This window comes from Aulonocara sp. 'chitande type north' Nkhata Bay, linkage group LG3 (genome assembly GCF_057382095.1).
Source record: "Aulonocara sp. 'chitande type north' Nkhata Bay isolate Kocher_YH1m ecotype deep benthic linkage group LG3, A_spYH_male_GT1.1, whole genome shotgun sequence".
Classification (NCBI taxonomy): Eukaryota; Metazoa; Chordata; class Actinopteri; order Cichliformes; family Cichlidae; genus Aulonocara; species Aulonocara sp. 'chitande type north' Nkhata Bay.
Genome location: NC_141346.1, coordinates 35,174,149 through 35,194,684, shown reverse-complemented (window position 1 = coordinate 35,194,684; position 20,536 = coordinate 35,174,149). Strand labels below are relative to the sequence as shown.

The window sequence follows — 20,536 nt, the reverse complement described above, 5'->3', positions numbered from 1 at the left end:
ATGGATGGTAAGTTCCAGTTATAATCATGTATTGATAATTAACAAAAACATGGGAAACAGAAAGGAAGAAACTTCTCTCCAACCAGCTGAAAGTGATTGTTTTTCTCAGTCAAGGTTATCTACTCCACTCAATACCTAAAATAGTTGTGTAAACATTACCTAATATATTTAAGGCTGCAAATCTGAATATTATAGCAGAATAATACGGAGTATATGCTTGCTACACTTAATAATTCTAAATTATTTGGTTGGTTTCCACCATCTGAACAGCTAGATCTGAACTGTGCACAACAGTCAAAGAAATGAACATTCTTTCTACTGTACCACGATGCATTTTTAAGCCATTTACTGACTGGTTTGTGAACTTCATGCAGTTTTATTTACCGGTACATTTAAAAGAAAGCAGACACGTCCATCATTTGCAGCTATAGCTTGTATATGTTGTCATAAATGTTTTATTTGACTTTACTGTTTATTTTTGTTGCACTGTTTAGACAGAGTAATAGATAAATTAAATAGATAAATAACTGACACCAAATCATTACTGTTTTATAGAGACAGCAAGAAGGATTGTGGTCCTGGGAAAAACTGGAGCTGGAAAAAGCAGTATTGCCAACACCCTGTGTGGAGAGCCTGTGTTTGAAGTAGATCATACTGCCAAATCTGGAACACAGAGATGTCAGGCAAAGTTCATATCAGTCAGTGGAAGAATAGTGCTCTTTATTGACACTCCTGGATTTATTGACACAGACAGACCTGAGGAGGACATGAAGTCTGAAATATTGAAGTGTATCACAGAATGTGCTCCTGGTCCTCATGTTCTTCTCATTGTGCTTAAAGTGGAGAAATACACAGAGCATGAAAAGGCTGTAATAGACAAAATTAATCAATATTTCTCAGATGAAGCGCTTAGATTTACTATAATAATCTTTACTCATGGTGACCAGCTTCCTGAGGGAACGAAGATTGAAGAGTTTGTTAATGAAAGTGAAGCTCTGGGCGATCTGATCAAGAAGTGTGGGGGCTGCTGCCACGTCATTGATAACAAATACTGGAAGAACAACCAGGGAGATGAATACAGGAACAACCAGTACCAGGTGGCAGAATTACTCAAAACCATTGACGAGATTATTGAGGCAAACAAAGGAGGCTACTTCACCAATGACATGCTGCAAGAAGTGAAGAGAGATATTCAACAAGAAGAAGGTCGCATCAAACAGTCATCTCCAGACTTAACAGAAGAGGAAACTGCAGCAAAGGCAAAACAATCTGTGTTTAAAAATCTGTTGTCAAAAGCTGCAGGAGTTACAACAGGAGCTCTACTGGGTGCATTCTTTGGTGGAGCGATAAAATTAATGAAAGAAGAAAGAAGTCTAGGTTTAGCAGTAGGAGTAGTATTAGGAACAGCAGCAGGAGTAGCTGCAGCAAAAGGAATGATGGCAGACACATCAACAGCATCTGACACAATTCCTGCTGGGTCTGCTGAGCCAGCAGCTGAATAGCATCAGTAACATTGGTTTGAAACAGATAATAGAGCTGACACACAAACTACAGCACTAAACCAATTTTTTTAAAGGTATAAAAGGAGTTAGAAATTAAATATCAGAATTTTTGCATCCTCTGTTAAGCTCTCAATAAAGTACCTTTAAAATCCACAGATGCACAGGCTCCACTTATATTGCTAGGAAACTACTCACATTCACTTTTACAAGCTGCCATCAGAGAGTCATTATTAAATCTATAGAATGGGAAGTTTTGGAATCTTTTTGTTCATCATGATTCGATTTCTGTATTTGCACAGCATAAAGTTTCTTAAGAGTTTTTGTTGAATGCTTACTGTTAACATATAAATGAAGCAACGTATGCTTAATATAATGTGTGAATTTTCCCATTATGCTAATACAGTCTTTATGTTCCAGTTTATATTTCAAACTTTACCCATGAACATGTCCATTACTCCAGCTTAAAACATTTCTATAATAGATCTATAACTTTCAAATAAGTTTTGCTTCTGTTTTGTGATGGTTTCTTTGTTGCAAATGTTCACTAATAAAACAGCTAATTTTATCACATGTAATCAAGTGTCTTGAATTTTTCTTGACGATTTCATTTATTAGCTGAATAGCCTCATGTTAATGATGAGCAGTAAGTAACAGATTCAGTTACTTACATTTCAATTAAATAATTCATCTGTTATTTTCTTTAAAAAAAAAAACAGATATCAGCTTAAGTCAACTTTACTGTAACCTCAATTTAATGCTTTTAAGTGTTGCTCACGTTGCCAGACTACTATCAAAGTTTCACATATTGAAAAATGCAACAAAAAATGAGACTAAATAAATCAAAACAAAATGCAGACTGTGGTATTCTAGGAATATCGATCGAAACTTTAAAAGAGACGAGACGACGAGGCTCCATGGAGCCTCGTCGTCTCGTCTCTCTATATACTGGACTGTATGTAGCGGAGATGACAATAAAGTTTACTTTGACTTCAGCAGTAAGCAGGTGCACCGAGGGCTCTCGCGCTCACTTTTCGCGTATAGAATTTCGAAAAAACATCGGTGCAAATTATAAGTCTGTATCATGATGTCAGGTGTTTTCGTGTTTGTTGGTTTGTTTTTATTTTGTTTTATTTTCCGAGTTGGTTATTAGATGCTGCTCCAGCCGGTCAGAGAATTCCCCGCCGCCCCCCTCTCCTCCCCCCTCCCTGCACGGCAAGGAGCAGGCGCACCTCGCAAACGGAGGGCGCCTTTACTCCCAGCAAATGGGCGATAGAAACCGATTGGTGCCTATGCCATTCCCAATATGCGCTGTGACGCTGATGCCCGTGATGTCGCCCCCCACCACGATGCTGCTCCGGGCAACCACCCGTGTCGCCCGTATCTAAAACCGCTACTGACACAGGGCATGGGACTGTCAAATTAAAACGAGAAATAACACGAACATCAAACCAGGTACACATGACACTACACAGGGAACACAAGGGAGGCATTCAGACAAAACCTAAAGGCTGGGAAATCACAGCGGTCCTGAAGAATAAGTAAAGAACATGAAAACATGACAAAAGACAAAACTATGAAAGCCCCACAAAATCCAGAACACTGAATAAACAAAACTTAAACACGGAGTCACCCGACTCCAGAGCATGACAGAAATAAGTATGTTTGTTGGGTATGTAATACATTACAAGTAAAAGTAATCTAGAAACAATTAGGATTTACAATAAATCTATTTTGTAAAAACATACAAAATAGATTTATTGCATGACAATGTTCATGCAAAATTTTGCTGAGACAGGGCCATCCTTTATATATAATATGTCCACTATGTCCAAGACACGCATTCTGAAGTTGCAGTAACATCAGAGGGAGCTTTTTTATTTCAAACCAAAATTTAAAAATGGGAAAATTGTGGGAAAGCATTAAACAGAAATTATTCACATGTACATGTATATACATATTACCCACCCAGTTTAATAGTTTTTGATGATTAAGGACCGTTGAATGTGCTTAACATGCGTTTTGTTTACTACTGATTTCTTGTGTAAATTAGACACGGTGGTCTGGCATGTCTATACTTTGCTGTGATACTGGGTTGATACATTTTTGATCTGAAATCTGATAATTGATCAGAGATGTCAGGAAGCAGATGAGTTAATCTGATTTTTTTCATCTATTCATTTTTTCTTCCAGTGACAAAGACAAGGAGGATTGTCCTGCTGGGAAAAACTGGAACTGGGAAAAGCAGTCTGGCTAATACCATATTTGGCGAGACCAGATTGAAGATTAATCATTTTAATGACTCAAACGCATGTTTGTCTCAGAGCGAGACCAAGACTGTTGATGGAAGAAGCCTAACTTTAATCGACACTCCTGGTTTCTTTGACCCAAGCAGGTCTGAGAAGTTGGAGCATGAGATGTTGAGCTGTATTACAGAGTGTGCTCCGGGTCCTCATGCTTTTCTCATTGTGCTCAAAGCAGAGAAATTCACAGAGCACGAGAAGGCTGTCATCACACAATTATGTGAATATTTCTCTGAAGATGTTCTTAAATACGCTGCAGTGTTTTTTTTATTATGTGACTCTCCTTGTGCTTCTTTATGGGTCCATGTGTATATTGTTTAATTCATTGATAACAATTCCAATCAAAAGACAATCGTCTGTGTATAAATGATGCACAGTTTGTCATGTGAGGTTTTCCCTCAATATGCCAAACAGCTCTATGTATTAAACTAAGTAATATGTTTGTCATGGGATCATTTCCTTATGACAGAGCTTCCCAAAGTGTGGGGCCCGCCCCCGGGGGGGGGGGGGGGGGGGGGGGGGGGGGGGGTTGAAAAGGGGAAAAAAACCAAAACGCTTGGACACTGCTAGCACGGGGCGCCCACACAAACGCAGTGCAGGAGATGAAGCATCGCTGAATATGAATGAATGTTTCCAAACCAACTTCATTCTAAGCCAAAGACTAGAAAATATGGTGAAGCATATCTTCCCTTTCCTATCTCCCCTGCAGAATTGCTTTTCCCTGCGTCGGGACCACATGCTGGGTTCTTCAAATCACGGACAAACAGTATCCCACATTCTTGATTTTTAGTTCACAAACACTTTTTGTAATGACTAACTATTCCTGACATTTTGGAGATGTTAGCTCTGTATACAGTAAAGTTACAGTGGGATACAAATAATATCAGGCTGATCCTGCCACGATTTGTTCCACTGGTTCAAATCGTGGACAAACAGTATCCCACAGTTTTTTATGTTTTTGAACCCATTTTGCACAGAGAGGCATTTTTTGAAACATGTATTGATATCAATGTTGAATATTATTACACAGGAAAAAAAAACAACTACAGGTAAAATAATTACACCGTGATGACTGTGCCTTTCTAAATGGAGGGACATTTTTCTTGTCAAACAAAGGGGGGCCTAGCAAAAAAAGTTTGGGAACCACTGCCTTATGACAATGACAGCATTTTATTTCAATGTATCAGTTTGCTGCCTCACTTTCACTCACTAAAGCACAGCTGTTGTTGATTGGAGCATAAAAGTAATAAAACATAATTTTATGTAAACTTATTCACTTTCCATTCCATTTTCTTAGACACAGACAGACTTTGTCATTCAAGGTAACACGGTGTAGCGTACATAAGAATGAGACTTGTTCCATTGGCTCCAAGTGTGCAAAAGTATAAGCTGACTGTTAAAATCGCAAATGCTGTCAGGAGCCAATGCAGCCACAGCTGGAAAATCAAAGGAGCCTATAGGCCAATAACAAGCTCCAAACAGTGAAGAGAAAAAATACAAAAAGAGTAAAAATCATTAAAAAGACATGAGAAAATCTGTCACGGGAAGAGATCAATCTTCAGATTATTGTCATTGACAATAAATACTGGAAGAATCCATTTAAATAAACAAAGATCCACAGCCAGATAATAAAACAGCTTAGTCATTATATATTGTCCTTTAAAGATAAAAAATACTGCCATTAATCTGTGTGAAATGACAGTGTAAACCCTCACATCATTATGCTGCCTATATGTATTCATCATATTTAAAACTTGTGAAGCCACCACTAACATCCTATTAGTGAGTTGCAAATACATTTTGTAGTAGTAAATGGGTTGCTACACAAAACATTTCTTACACTCAGAACACTTTATACAGCTTTCCTCATTCCCAAGCACTTTCTCCCAATGCAAATGCGCTTCTCTATCAACTTGGGGTCAGCGTTGTGTCCTACAATACTTTAGCATGCAGACTACAGCAGCAAGGCATTGAAACACCATCTTTCAGATTAGTAGATGATTAACCGAATCTACCTGAGCTACAGCCACCAATAACTAACTTGTAACTATTGTTATTTGACCACACCTGAGACTCAGCGCTGTGGCTGTTTCATTTTGTATTTGTACAGTTGCCAAATAGTTTGACCTTACCCAGAAACAAGTTACTCCACCCGAAATGTGGTATTAACATTCAACTGTCACCTCCCCACTGTGGCCTAGAGTGTCTTGTCATTTTGACTGTGTTATGTTTCATTTGGATTGCCTGGGGATAGAAGCTCCTCTCTCAGTTCTTGCCCGGATGATGCAGAATCTGCCTGATTGCAGAACTTGGAACAGTTTGTTGCCAGGATGGGATGGGTCCTTCACCCACATAGCAAGCAGGTTTGGCCCGGATCTGGTGTCAAGCCGGCACTGCTGGCTGACTTCTGGCATGATAAGATGCATGTCATCCAGATATGGGCCAGGCCCGGCATAGATGGCACTGTGTATGTGATGGCATGCCACATCTTGCTCGATTGTGGTTTGGTTTATGTGGCCCAGCCCCATATAAAGCAGACCTGGCCGGGAGCCGTAATCAAGCTGGCACTTCTGACTGACTGGTGTCATGGCAGGGTGTATGTCAACCAGATGTGGGCCAGGTCTGGCAATGATGGCACTGTTTATGTTCCTATTTTCCTGGTTTAGTTAGAAGACCCAAATGCCATGTTGCAATACTATACTGCTATGGTAGCCAATGTTTCAAATGCAGGTTTGACAGGTTTGTGAGTTTACACTTTATCCAAACCCTAGTGAGGGTTTATTCATGGCCCCATGTGTGGGCCACCTTTGGCAAACCAGATCTGGGCCACCAAAGGGCTGTCATTCTTTACAGTATGTGGGCCATGTGTTACCACATTGTGTGGGCCAGATCGGGACCATACCAATTTTGCTATGTGCAGGGCTCTAGAGTGCGACCAATTTGGTCGCAAATGCGACCAAATTTTTCAGTGGTGCGATTAAAAAAAAAGATTTAGTTGCACCTGTGCGACCAACTGTTCGGGTAGCAAAAAAAAAAACAAAATCTGCAACCTTCCCTGTGGTCAACAACAGACACACATTTTGCCCCTATCGTGGACTAAACCAATCAGAGATAGTAAGGGGCGGGACCTCTCTGATTGGCCGTGGTCCAGTTGAAAGTGCAGGTGGAAGTGGGAGGTGAGTAGCTTGAATAAAGCGATATCGATTCATTAAATCCTGAATCGACTTTTAAATATAACTGTGTTTTGCCAGAAACGCCAGATTCTCAGATTAAAGCTCACAAAACCAGTTCAACAACAACCAAACAGCAAATGAGAGCAGGTACACGGACTCCACACAAAGACGTAAACACAGAGCGGACCGACGCATCAGGATCAGCTTTGTCTTTCTCGGCTTTCTCACCCGACGGTCCGTAGACGGACACGCTGTCGGAGCTTAGCGAATCCGATGCGTCCGGTCCGCGCTGTGTTTACGTCTTTTTGTGCTGATTCTGAGCTGCAGGTTTTGTCTCTCTCCAACCAAAATTCACCTAGCTGAATTTTGCTGTTTTGCTTCCACAACTATTAAAATCACACTTCAAGCACAGCTAGCTCTCTCTCTATCTCTCTGTGCTTCAAGAACAGTTTCCCGTCTCCAATCTCTGTTTTCTGTATTATTCATTCGCTTATTACCCACCAGTCTACCGTTGTTTACGGCGCTGTGGCTGCTGTCTTTTTCTTTTCTTTTCCTTTTTTTCACTTAAATGACCTCGGACAAGAAAGCCTATTTTTTCTGTTGTTCAATACTGAAGAAATTTAAACTTTATATGCAGAACATTGGAAGCACTGAAAACAGGAACATGCTTTACATAACATAATGCAAAACAATCCAAATCAGGGGTGAGGCTGGAGCCTATCCCAGCTGTCATAGGGCAACAGACTATGTGATCTGTAGTGAGCATAGGGAGCAGGTGAAAGGAAACCTATGTAATGGAGAGAAGAGATGTATATAGTAGAATCAAAAAATAGCTGTGTGAATGATAGGGAGACAGATATAATGGTAAAGTTTTCAAGGACTAACGCGGGTGATAGACTTAAAGATGATAAGATTTATATTAGCAGTGACCAAGATGGAGACATAGTTAGAGAGGCATGTGCAGAGGAAGGATCACATCATCACATACAAGGTCTTGAACAATAGGGCCCCATCTCATCTTAAAGACCACACAGTACTGTATTAGCAGTACCATTAGAGCACTTTGCTCTCACACTGCAGCCTTACTTGTTGTTCCTAGAGTATTTAAAAGTGAAATGGGAGGCAGAGCCTTTAGTTTTCAGGCCCCTCTTCTGTGGAACCAGCTTCCACTTTGGAATCAGGAGACAGGAATCCTCTCTACTTTTAAGACTAGGCTTAAAAATTTCCTTTTTGCTAAAGCATATAGTTAGAGCTGGATAATGTGAGCCTGAATCCTCCCTTAGTTATGCTTTAATAGGTCTAGGCTGCTGGGGGCTTCCCATAATGCACTGTTTCTTGTTCACTTACCCTTTTCACTCACTATGTGTTTATACAACTCTCTGCATTTAATCCTGAGTTAGTATTAATCTCTGTCTCTCTTCCACAATGTGTCCTTGTCCCATCTTCATTACCTCATCCTCCCCAACTGGAAGGACAAGTCACACCATAGTGATCAAACAACTTTAGGTCATGAAGCAGTCTTTTAAAATTGTAGCCTGAGGCCAGGATGAAAGCATGTCTCAGGATCAGTGGTTATCTTGGCTATTTGTTGCTTCACTTCTTCTTCAGCTTGTGCTTGTTATTGTTATGCATGAGACAGCATGACCGTCTCACTAATTTCCCTCAAATGTAGCTTCTAGTTCATATTTAGCCCGCAGATCGAGATTGATTGTGACACTTGGAGTGGGTGTAAAAATAAAGCTTAAATGTGTTTTGAGCCATGAAAATTTTATATTTTTTCAGAAAAAATTAATAGTGCTACATTTATTTTAAAAAAGCAGCTGATTTCAAAGACATTGGATTCCATGCATTGATTGATTGTTTAATCTGCAGTTATGCATTAATGAAGCATTACATGTGCATGTGCCACTGTCAAGAGGGAATAAATGCATCAGTTTCTCCCATTTTTCAAACTTAACTTAATTAAAAAATACCTTCCTTGTTTAAAACTTCTTTAACTAGGATGAGAAACAGAAACATTTTACCAGTCCCTTATTCAAACTCTGAATTGTCCTGTTTTTAAAGCACTGAGGGGATTTACTGAGCTGTTCAACACTATGTCAGAATCAGAATACTTTAATAATCCCTAAAGAAAGTATGTCTCAGTTCATTGTGCAGTCACAGTTATCAAAGTATCTGCTTCAAACAATTTTTTCATAAATATCTTTTATTTATAAATAGTTTTTATATTACATGTGGCTTTTGATTTTCAGCCCTGTTACTACTTATAAAATAAACAAAAAAAAATTGACACAGGTTAATGTGATGACCAGCTCTGATACATAAAATGTGAACAGTGCTGTGGGTTTGAATCGATTTGCAATCCCACAGCAAAAAAATATTCATGAGCATGAGCTGTTGCTCATTGTTTTGTGTAGTTAAGGTGTCAGTTAACAAGTCCAATTGGTGACAAACGAAAGCACAGCCAAAGTGCAGCAAGAGAGCAGGTGGAAAAACACACAGCAAGGACATTGTGAGTTCCCGGTGACAAGTGTGATTTCTTTTTGAGAACATGGACGGTCAGTCAAGCTTACTTCATATCAAATACAATTAAAGGGTACAAATATGCATTTAAAGGAAATGTTTTATTAGCTTCTGATTAATTGAAAAACCTGAATGAATCAATTCATTGTTACAAAAATCCCTTGAGAGGGGCAGACTTGGTATTGGGGACACCTGGATGTTTTCAGTAGTCTGAGGGTCTTTTTGTCTGCTGTGAGCAGTCAGTGTGATGTGATGTAGAAACCACATATGTGTACTCTCTCTTTCTCTGTTGAATCTCCATGATGCACAAGAGTGCATGACAAAGACTCATGTAACTCAATGCATGCAGCCTCTCTCAACAATCTGGTGTTTTGGAATGGGCAGTCTGACAAAGATGTGATAAGAAATTACCAAAGCTTCAAATTCCATATCTTTAGTATTTTGTGTTGGGGTCTTTTCAGCATAGTGTGGCTTCTGTAACAGCAATTTCAGTGCCTGTGCAGAGGAGTTCAAAGCTAATTTGCTCGAAAAATGAACAGAACAGAGGGTGACTTTGACTTTGGACATTGGAGTTGTGATCCTTTATGGTGATGAAGAAAAATACTGAGCTGGCATGTAAAAGGGCATTTATTCTTCCAGGACCTGAAACTGCGTAAAGCACCCCTCCGACAGCCAAACCCATCTGTTCTCTGATTGGATTGTTAAATTTGTGATTAACGTGACATTGACCAATCAGCTGAAAGGAAGAAAAATCGGATCAAAATTTGTATTTGTAAGTCCCATAGCCAGGGAAGCTGAGCGCAGAGTTTTACGCGTAGTTCTTTGCTTTGTATCTGTAAGCAGACCTTAACCAAAAAATTTATAACTCCTGTAAATATTTTTACAAACACAAATCTCTTTTACACACACACAAATTCTCATCTGTAGATGCACAAACATAACATTTTTACATATTTTGGTTTACACGGTTACAAAACTCGGTTCACAAATAAGCATTTGATTTACAAATACAAATGTCCTCATATGTGGATCTCAGTTTTCGCAGAAAAAAAAATCAGGTAAAAAAAATCTAGTAATTCTTTGTTTTTACATTCATCAGGTCCCAATCAGCCCAAATATCAAAGAGAAATTAAAAATGCATGCCATGAAGGAGTTTGGGTCTTAGGGGATTAAATTCTAAACAATAAAACTCTCCTAGTCACTTTAAAGTCACCCACAACCTTGTTCTGCATTACAACTCTGAACTTCTGCATAACACACCCAATTGCACCCTCAGGCAGGGGCGTAATTTCCAGGGAGGTTAGGGGGGTTATGACCTCCCCCCCCCAATAATCAGACCCAACCAATAAAATTATGAATTATCTTACATAAATAGGCTGTTGATGTTCTTTACTCATTTCTGTTATTACCCGCAAAATTAATTTAATCTGGGTAAATAAATCCCCTAATGTTCAGCACAAAGTTACGCCGATGCCCTCAGATCTTCTTCTTCTGTCCACTTCACTACTCGTGCTTCAGTATGTTTTACAGTTGCAGTTGCCCCCACGTCTGGAACTTTCTTCTAACAGTAATCTTCAATATTGACTTTGGTCTCTAACTTCAAATCCCATCTTAAAACACGTCTCTTTAAACTATCAACTCTCATTGATAATTTCAAAAAACGTTTCTTGTTTTGAAAGGTGCCTAAAATAAAATGTAGTATTTTTGGTATTGTTATTATTATTGTGGTAGTGGTACTAGTAGTCGTGTTAGTATTACTATTAGTAGTAGTTTGATTGATGAACAAACACATACAAAATTAATAAATTTCCCATCATCATCTCATCACTTATTGTAGTTAACAATTTAAGGCCAGTAGGTTGGGCATAAGTGGTGAATATCATGAACATACTTGCTCAAAATACCCATTTTAACTTTAGGACTGCAAATGTAATAGCAGGCAATTTCATAGAAAATTCATTTACTCCAGGAAACACATAAACAAAACCATAACCAGGTTATGGTTATTCAGCAGCAAACCAACAAGACATTTTGAAATTGATCTTTACTTTCCTTCATTTACACAGAGTATTTTTGTCTTCCAGCACTGACTTCAAAGAGGATTGTTCTACTCGGAAAAACTGGGGCTGGGAAAAGCAGCCTGGCCAACACCATACTGGGAGAGAATGTCTTCAACGTATGCCATTTACCCGTTTCTGAAATTAGTCTGCCCCGTTTAGTAATTAAGTCTGTAAATGGAAATAACATCAGTTTTATTGACACTCGTAGTATTTTTGACACAGGCATGTCTGAGCAATTACTCAGGGATGAGATAGTGAGGTGCATGACAGAGTGCGCTCCCGGACCTCATGCTTTTCTCATCGTCCTCAAAGTGGAGAAATTTACACAGCAGGAGCAAGATGTAATCAAAAGAATATGTCAAGATTTCTCTGAAGATGCTATGAAATACGCTGCCGTTGTCTTCACTCATGGCGACCAGCTCCCAGAGGGAACGAGAATCGAGGAATTCATCAGTCATAACAAAGAGCTCAGCAATCTGGTGGAGAAGTGTGGAGGCAGATGCCATGTTGTTGATAATAAATACTGGAAAGACAACAAAGAAGATGACTACAGGAGCAATCGGTTCCAAGTAGCAGAGATACTCAGGACAATAGACAAAATAAGTGAGGCAAACAATGGAAGCTGCTACACCAATAAGATGCTACAAAAGATAGAAAGTGAACTACAGAAAGAGGAAGAGCTCATTAGACAGTCATCAGCAAACATGTCGGTTGAACAGATTGCAATTGAAGCTAAAAAGGGTGTGATGAACAAGCTGCTGATTATATTTGCAGGTACAGCAACAGGCGTATTGGTTGGAGCCTTTCTTGGTGTGGCAAAGATGGTCACATCAACTTTTTTGAATCTGCAGGAGCACACAGATGCAACAGTGTCACTGGCTGCACAGAAAGGGTTAGAGGGAGGTTGGTTAGGATATGCTGCAGCTGAACAATCAGAAAGTGCATCGGAAGCCATTCAGAAAGCTGCTAAAGCTGTCCTGGAACACACTGTTAAATAATTGTTAGGATCATGACAACGACAGAGAGTGGAAAGGAAAGAGAGCAGAGAAAGGAGTGTTGTTTTCTTATGACTTGTATGATTACTTTATAAGTAGAGATAGTAGAGGAACTATTGAGATATTTATTCAAGGAAAAATAGTGCTGACCAAACATAACTTTTCCTTGAATAAATGCTAAAAATGCTACTTTTACTTGCAACAAACTAAGTGTTTGTTACTTGTAGATTTTAGCAAGTAGGGGTGAATGCTTTGATTTAAACTTGATTATGTCACATTATAATTCAAAGAATCACGTACATATTGTATGGAAATGTATATATCCTTTTTCCTTCTTCCTTTTTTTTAGTAGTGCTTACAGAAATAAAAACTATTGATGAAACTTTGTAGTTTCTTACAGTGAACAACATTAATTCTACCTGGGTCTGGTTATATTAGGGATTTGGTATATGATAATGTAAACCTGACAGGACCTGACAGGACCCGCTTGTTGTTTTGCTTTTTATTTTTATGTTTCACATACACACACACACTTGTGGCACTATCCAATGTTTGCTGCCCTGGCTCCGGTGCTCCTCCAGCAGCAGCAGCCGTTTGTCTTCGGCCCCAGCCGCTACTGAAATAGGGACGGCATGATTAGAAGATGTTCAGAAGGGGAGGCCGTGCCATTTTAGAAAATATACAAAATGCTGAAATGTTTGATTTAAAACATAAAACAAAAACCTTGAAGATATTAAAGGTAGCCTGATGAAAACTTTGAATATCTAGATTCATTGCTATTTCCATCTGCGAGTCCACACTGCATATACTGAAGTTGGGTTTTAAAAATGCTCGATGGTGACATGAGAAATGTTAACGTTGGCAACACTAATGTCTAGTTTATGTAGTAAAGTAAATGCATCACAGAAGAAAGGAAGTGCTGCTTTCTACATTTGTTCAAATAAATTACAACTGATTTGCATAAGGTTGATGCATAATCCAAGAAAAAAGGTCCATGAGATGCTTCACATCGTCTAAGCAAGACTTGAACTTCAAATGCTCTGCCTCCCATTCTACTTCAAAAGTAGAATGGGAGGCAGAGCCTTCAGTTTTCAGGCCCCTCTTCTGTGGAACCAGCTTCCAGTTTGGATTCGGGAGACAGACACTATCTCTACTTTTAAGATTAGGCTTAAAACTTTCCTTTTTTCTAAAGCATATAGTTAGGGCTGGACCAGGTGACCCTGAATCCTCCCTTTGTTATGCTGCAATAGATGTAGGCTGCCGGGGATTCCCATGATGCATTGAGTTTTTCCTTTCCAGTCACCTTTCTCACTCACTATGTATTAATAGACCTCTCTGCATTGAATCATATCTGTTATTAACCTCTGTTTCTCTTCCACAGCATGTCTTTATCCTGTCTTCCTTCTCTCACCCCAACCGGTCGCAGCAGATGGCCGCCCCTCCCTGAGCCTGGTTCTGCCGGAGGTTTCTTCCTGTTAAAAGGGAGTTTTTCCTTCCCACTGTCGCCAAAGTGCTTGCTCATAGGGGGTCATATGATTGTTGGGTTTTTCTCTGTATCTATGAAGCGCCTTGAGGCGACTTTTGTTGTGATTTGGCGCTATATAAATAAAATTGAATTGAATTGAATTGAAATGTTAAAGTTTACTTCCTGTCTATGCCATAATTGTATTTTCATTACCTGAGCTAATATGGATGTTGTAAAAGGACCCTGACTGAAAAAGAAGTACGTCTGGGTAAATTGTGCTGTAACTTCACATTTTGTGAAGTTTTATGTCTTTTCTTTGAGAAAAGAAAAACAGAGAAGTCATAAACTCCTTGATATGTTGATATTATGTAAATAAATCCAAAATGTTAACTGAGTCATCTGATTTATTCTGATTTATTCTAAACTGGAAAATTCTTTTCTGTCCACCATTTTTGTGATTAACAGTCTCACTTCCAAGTGACTGTTGTTATTTTATTTATCAAAGATACATGATTACAAATACATACAATTAACACATTTTCTATAAGGCATACAATAGTGATAGATTTTTTTTTTTAAATCACGCATACGTTCAAAACATAAGAATAACATTTTTCTAAAAATCATGTTCTTTGGTGCTTAAAATCACATCACATTTCACATTTTAAAAGCATAATATACAATTTTAGAGCACTTACACACTCTCAAATACAGTACGTCACGATTATCTAAGATCTGTCATCAAATGTCGACCGCTTCTTGTAAGTCACAGTCTTTTATGTGTCGCTGCTTTCCTGAGGTGTGCTGGATCAGATCCAAATGCAGAGTCTTAGTGGCGGTAAAAAAAGCTCTTTGTCAGCTTATCAAAAAATCTCTTACAGAGTGATGTTTGGGCCACAGCAACACTGATCACTGCTGGTACAAGGTGATGATAAACAGGTGCAGAAAAGCTGGTCAGGAGTTGTGTTTTTTTCTCTCTCCAAAATTTGCAAAGCCACCTTGGTTGATTTCTAAACCTCTGTGTGATTCACTCAGAAGGACTTAAAGTTGGCTCACTGGTCAGGTTAAAAACCGTCCCTCACAGTCTCACTGGCCAATGTTTAATGTTTAGCTCTCTTATATACAAGTGTCATAAGTTTCCTCATTGGTAAATGGTAGGGTCATCTCTATTTTAAATGGCTTCACTGATGTTCAGGGTGGAGTCCTTGGTCGGGGCTCAAATGGTCAATTCAGCGTTTTGTCATTTGGTCCAGACTGGTTTCTGTGCGAAGATGCACCTGTCTCTCTCAGAGTCTTGCTCTGGTAAAGCTGCCTCACATGGAGCTGGAGCATGCGTGACTCTCACCCTGATTGTGATTATTTTTTCTTTTTTTTTTAGATAAAATCAATAAAATGAGTTAAAGACTTCAAACGGGGCCAGCCTCCAGCTCCCCCAATAATCACTGTCACAAAAGCACCTGTTTAATTACACTAACCTTTTTGTTATCATTTAGCACAAACATGCAGACACACCTAAAAACTGCTGACATTTTTGTCTAAAAAGTAAGGTAAAAGTAAGTAAACTTTGGCCTTGCTCTATAATATAAAAATGCAAAAAGAAAATCACTTACACTGTTCCTCTCGTTTATATAAGGCTCCGAAGACAATTATTTCACCATTACTGCCATTTAACAGGTGCATCAGTCCAGAATCACTCTTATTGCTTTAAGCTAACAGTACTGCTGTATGATTGATAAGATCATCCACTTACCCATCAGAATGAGCAGAAACAGATTCTCCTGCATCTTTGTTCTGCTAGCTAAAACATTTCTAATGTGAAGTCAACAAAAAATTCCTAAAGTAATATATGTGTATGTGTGTGCATGTATAAAAAAGGTGAATGAGTGTAGTACTGTAGAATTTTTACTTGAATATCTGAAAGACTCACTTCATTTTAGCCAAACATTTCTGGATTTTTAGATATTACATTATGACTCTAATTATGATGGCAAATCATCTTATTTGCTAAATCTGACAAAATGACAAAGTGTCATCATAATTGGATTCCATTCATCCATCCATCCATTCACTTCCGCTTATCCTTTTCAGGGTCGCGGGGGGGGGGGGGGGGGGTGCTGGAGCCTATCCCAGCTGTCATAGGGCGAGAGGCGGGCTACACCCTGGACAGGTCGCCAGTCTGTCGCAGGGCCTCATAATTGGATTTTAGATTGTATTTCAGGTCAAATACAAATCATGTCAAACTTGACTTACATTTCCCAAATAGTCCCTCTTCTGTGTGATTTTTCTGTTGCAAGTGAAAATGAATTACCCAGCTCAACAAAGGCTCTCTTGTAGCTGCCTTGGTTTTGAATATGAAAATGAATGTAACTACTGATCAAAGTCAGAAAAGGAAGCACTGAAAACAGGAACATGCTTTACATAACATAATGCAAAACAAGCTAAAAAGAGAACGAGAGGGGAAAAAGAAAAGGATTCATTCATCCAGTTTCTTCCGCTTATACAAATCAGGGGTGAGGCTGAGCCTTGGTTTTGAATATGAAAATGAATGTAAATATTGATCAAAGTCAGAAAAATATGCAAAAGCAGCTGAAAAGAGAATGAAAGAAAAAAAAGAAAAGGATTCATCCATCCAGTTTATTCTGCTTATCGAAATCAGGGTTATAGTGAGGCTGGAGCCTGCCCAGCTGTCATAGGGCACAGGGACAGTTCACCAAACTCTCATGGGGTAAAAAAAAGTCAGCTATTTAACTAAAAAGACATTCATTAAGTTAGGTATAATTATTCATTATCCCAGCGGTAACTGAATCTATAGTGTGCACATTTCATTACATTTCAGTGTGAACTGTAGTGAGTGTAGGGAGCAACTATGTACAGTAGAATTATAGAATACCAGTGGGAATGAGAGGGAGACAGATGTAATGATGACGTAGCCCTGGTAGAGTTGCAGATGATAACGTTTAGAAATGATAACAAAATTAGAAAGGCTTGGCTAAATAATCCTAAATAATCACGTCCCATCTTATCTTAAAGACCATATAGTACCAAATCACCCCATTAGAGCACTTTGCTCTCAGGGTGCTCATACAATACTTAAAACATTCATTTTTGCGAAAGCATATAGTCAGGGCATGATCAGGTGACCTGAATCCTCCCGTAGATACACTACAATTGTCGGATGGCTGCGTCTGTGTCGCAGCATTTTGAGTTTATTTTGTATTTTTGATATATTGGAATAATGTTATAATAATAATAAAGTTATATAGTTATGCCTGTGCCCTCATTTCCTTTTTCTCCCTGTTAAAAGGGAGTTTTTTTCTTCTCACTGATGCCCAAACACTTGCTCAAAGAGTGAGCGTGTTGGTGTAACAGAGGAGGAAGCTAGGGTTAGGGTGAGATGGAAGCAGATGATCAACTGAGGCGAACCCTAAAGGAAACAGCTGCTTGAAGATTTCAAATACGTAACACACACCTTTTATGTATATATAGTAAAACTTTTCATTATAGTATTCTAGAACAGTATGAAACGTATAAACTCTCTTTTGCTTATGTCATATTTACTACAGACATATTTAACTTTGGGTTATAACAATATGCTCGCCAAGATTTTTATATAAAAATGAAAAGAAAAATTGTGTTTTTGTTATTAATTTATTTAAATAAATAACATTTAAATATGCACAATAGTTTTCTCATGCTGTTGCCAGGTGTGGGAAAAAAAGAGAAACACACTATGAGGTAAGCTCATCACTTTAGTTTGCTGCTGAGAAACAAGTCCAACAGGTACAGAAACAACCGAACGGCGCAGTCACAACGTCCACAGGATCTGAGTAATCGTGTGTTTCTGCGCTGATTTCGCTTTCAAAAACATGGACGGTAAGTCGCAATTATTATCATGTATTCTGTATTAATGATTAACAGAAATGTGGGATCACAAAGGAAGAAAGTTCTCTGAAAGTGATTGTTTTTCTCAGTCAACATGATCTACTCCACTGAATACCTAAAGTAGTTATGTAAATGTTATATAATATATTCAAGACTGTAATACACTGAGTGTATGCTTGATAGAGTTAATAATTCAAAATGATTTAGTTGTATCCACCATCTGAACAGCTAAGTCTAAACTTTGATCAACAATCAGAGAAATTACATTTTTCTACTCTTCCATATTTACTTGTAAGCCAGTACTGACTGGCTTGTACACATCATGCAGTTTTACCTCCACTTCAATTTACTGTTTATTTCTTGCACTGCTTTTGACAAAGTAATAGATAAATAACTGACACTGAATCATTACTGTTTTATAGGGTCAAAAAGAAGGATTGTGCTCCTGGGAAAAACTGGAGCTGGAAAGAGCAGTATTGCCAACACCCTGTGTGGAGAGCCTGTGTTTAAAGTAAATCATACCCCCAAATCTGGAACAAGTGAATGTCAGTCAGAGTATATGAATATCGGTGGAAGAACCATATTATTTATTGACACTCCTGGATTTTTTGACACAGACAGGTCTGAGGAGGAGATGAAGTCTGAAATAACAAGGTGTATCACAGAATGTGCTCCTGGTCCTCATGTTTTTCTCATTGTGCTTAAAGTGGAGAAATACACAGATCATGAAAAGGGTGTGGTAGACAAAATGAACCAATATTTCTCAGATGAAGCATTTAGATTTACTACAATAATCTTTACTCATGGTGACCAGCTTCCTGAGGGAATGAAGATCGAAGAGTTTGTTAATGAAAGTGAAGCTCTGAGCGATCTGATCAAGAAGTGTGGCGGCCGCTGCCACGTCATTGATAACAAATACTGGAAGAACAACCAGGGAGATGAATACAGGACCAACCAGTATCAGGTGGCAGAATTACTCAAAACCATTGACAAGATTATTGAGGCAAACAAAGGAGGCTACTTCACCAATGAGATGCTGCAAGAAGTGAAGAGAGATATACAACAAGAGGAAGGTCGCATCAAACAGTCATCTCCAGATAGTAAAGAAGAGGAAACTGCAACAAAGGCGAAACAATCTGTGTTTAAAAATCTGTTGTCAAAAGCTGCAAGAGTTACAACAGGGGATCTGTTAGGTGCATTCCTGGGTGGGACGATACAATTAGGGAAAGAAGACAGCACTGTAGGTTTAGTAGGAGTAGGAGTAGGAGTAGCATTGGGAATAGCAGCTGCAGCGAAAGTAGCTAAAAACAATGCACCAACATCATCTAGCACAGTTCCTGCTGTATCTGCAGAGCCAGCAGCCAAATAAAACCAGGAGTACCACGTTTCACAGACATGAAACTGGTGCACGGTGATGAAGCAAAGAAAGGAGACTACAACACTAAAACACACTTTGTTTATTTTTTTTAATGTAAAAACAGGTTATAAATTAAATATCTAAAACATCTGTTAAGCTTTCAAAAAAGTACCTTTACAATCCACAGATGTACAGAATCAGCATATACTGGGCACAGCTACTCACATTCACCTTTATAAGTTGCCATCATAGAGTCATTGTTAAAATTATAGAATGAGACATTTTGGAATCCTTTTGTTCATCATGATTGGATTTCTGTATTTGCATTATACAAAATGTCTTACTTAAGAGTTTTTGTTGAATACTTACTGTTAACATATAAATGAAGTAGCTTATGCTTAATGATATGTAAGAATGTGATTTTTCCCCCTCGTCATATGCTATAAAACCCTTTATGTTGCAGTTTATATTTCAGAATTTACCCATGAATATGTCCATTACTCCAGCTTAAACAAAATCTCTGGGTATTACAATAACAGATCTATAACTTTCAAATATTGTTGCTTCTTTTTTCGATGTTTTCTTTGCTACAAGTCTTCACTAATAAAGCAGCTAATTGTTTCACATGTAACCAAGTTTCTTCAACTTCTTGACAATTTTCATTTACTAGCCTCATGTTAATTCAGCTGAACTTGTTAAACCTCCTCAGCAGGTTTAGCCAAACATGTTTAAGAGGCAGTGACATCTTAAACAGCGACTTTCATTTTTACTTAATTTGGCTTCCGCTGACTTTACTTGAGTTGAACCAGCTGATGAAGTTTAACAGGATCAGCCAAATCTACCACATTTTTAAACCAGAACAGTAATGGAAGCTGCTGGGATGAGTGGACAGACCACTGACAGATTTGATCTTCGACAAACTTTATTGTAATGTCAGTTTTAATGTTTTTAAGTGTTGCTCATGTTTCCAGACTGTATAAAAGTTACTGACTGACAAATGCAGCAACAAATGAGACTAAATAAATCAAAAGAAAATGCAGACGTTTGTATTTTGTTAACATAAATCCAAACTTTGAATAAGTTATATGTAGTTCACAGAACAAAGAATCTATGGAGTTAGTAGTGTAAGGTAAGGATTTAAAGGCCAATATAAGAAGTATTCATATATTCAAGCAGAAATAAATTCCACTTTTCTGAAGAATAGAAATAAAAATATTTTTTTAAAAATCTGTAAGGTCAATGAAATACAGCTTAACTTTTTCTTTCTTCTTGTATCATG

At 38.4% G+C, this 20,536-nt stretch overlaps 3 protein-coding genes across 3 annotated transcripts; all 3 read left to right on the top strand.

Moving 5' to 3' along the window:
* LOC147335337 (GTPase IMAP family member 7-like) lies at positions 1 to 2,062 on the top strand. Its single transcript, XM_086286052.1, has 2 exons — positions 1 to 7; positions 556 to 2,062. Exons 1-2 carry the CDS (start codon positions 1 to 3, stop codon positions 1,500 to 1,502), a joined length of 954 nt encoding a protein of 317 aa, XP_086142178.1. The 3' UTR covers positions 1,503 to 2,062.
* Positions 2,063 to 11,653: 9,591 nt separating this feature from the next.
* On the top strand, positions 11,654 to 12,822 carry LOC147335336 (GTPase IMAP family member 7-like). Its single transcript, XM_086287487.1, has one exon. The coding sequence runs from the start codon at positions 11,783 to 11,785 to the stop codon at positions 12,554 to 12,556; it is 774 nt and encodes a 257-aa protein (XP_086143613.1). The 5' UTR covers positions 11,654 to 11,782; the 3' UTR covers positions 12,557 to 12,822.
* Positions 12,823 to 17,803: 4,981 nt separating this feature from the next.
* LOC147335335 (GTPase IMAP family member 7-like) lies at positions 17,804 to 20,168 on the top strand. The gene is made up of 2 exons (XM_086287486.1): positions 17,804 to 17,891; positions 18,323 to 20,168. The coding sequence occupies exons 1-2, from the start codon at positions 17,885 to 17,887 to the stop codon at positions 19,267 to 19,269; spliced, it is 954 nt and encodes a 317-aa protein (XP_086143612.1). The 5' UTR covers positions 17,804 to 17,884; the 3' UTR covers positions 19,270 to 20,168.
* Positions 20,169 to 20,536: the final 368 nt, after the last annotated feature.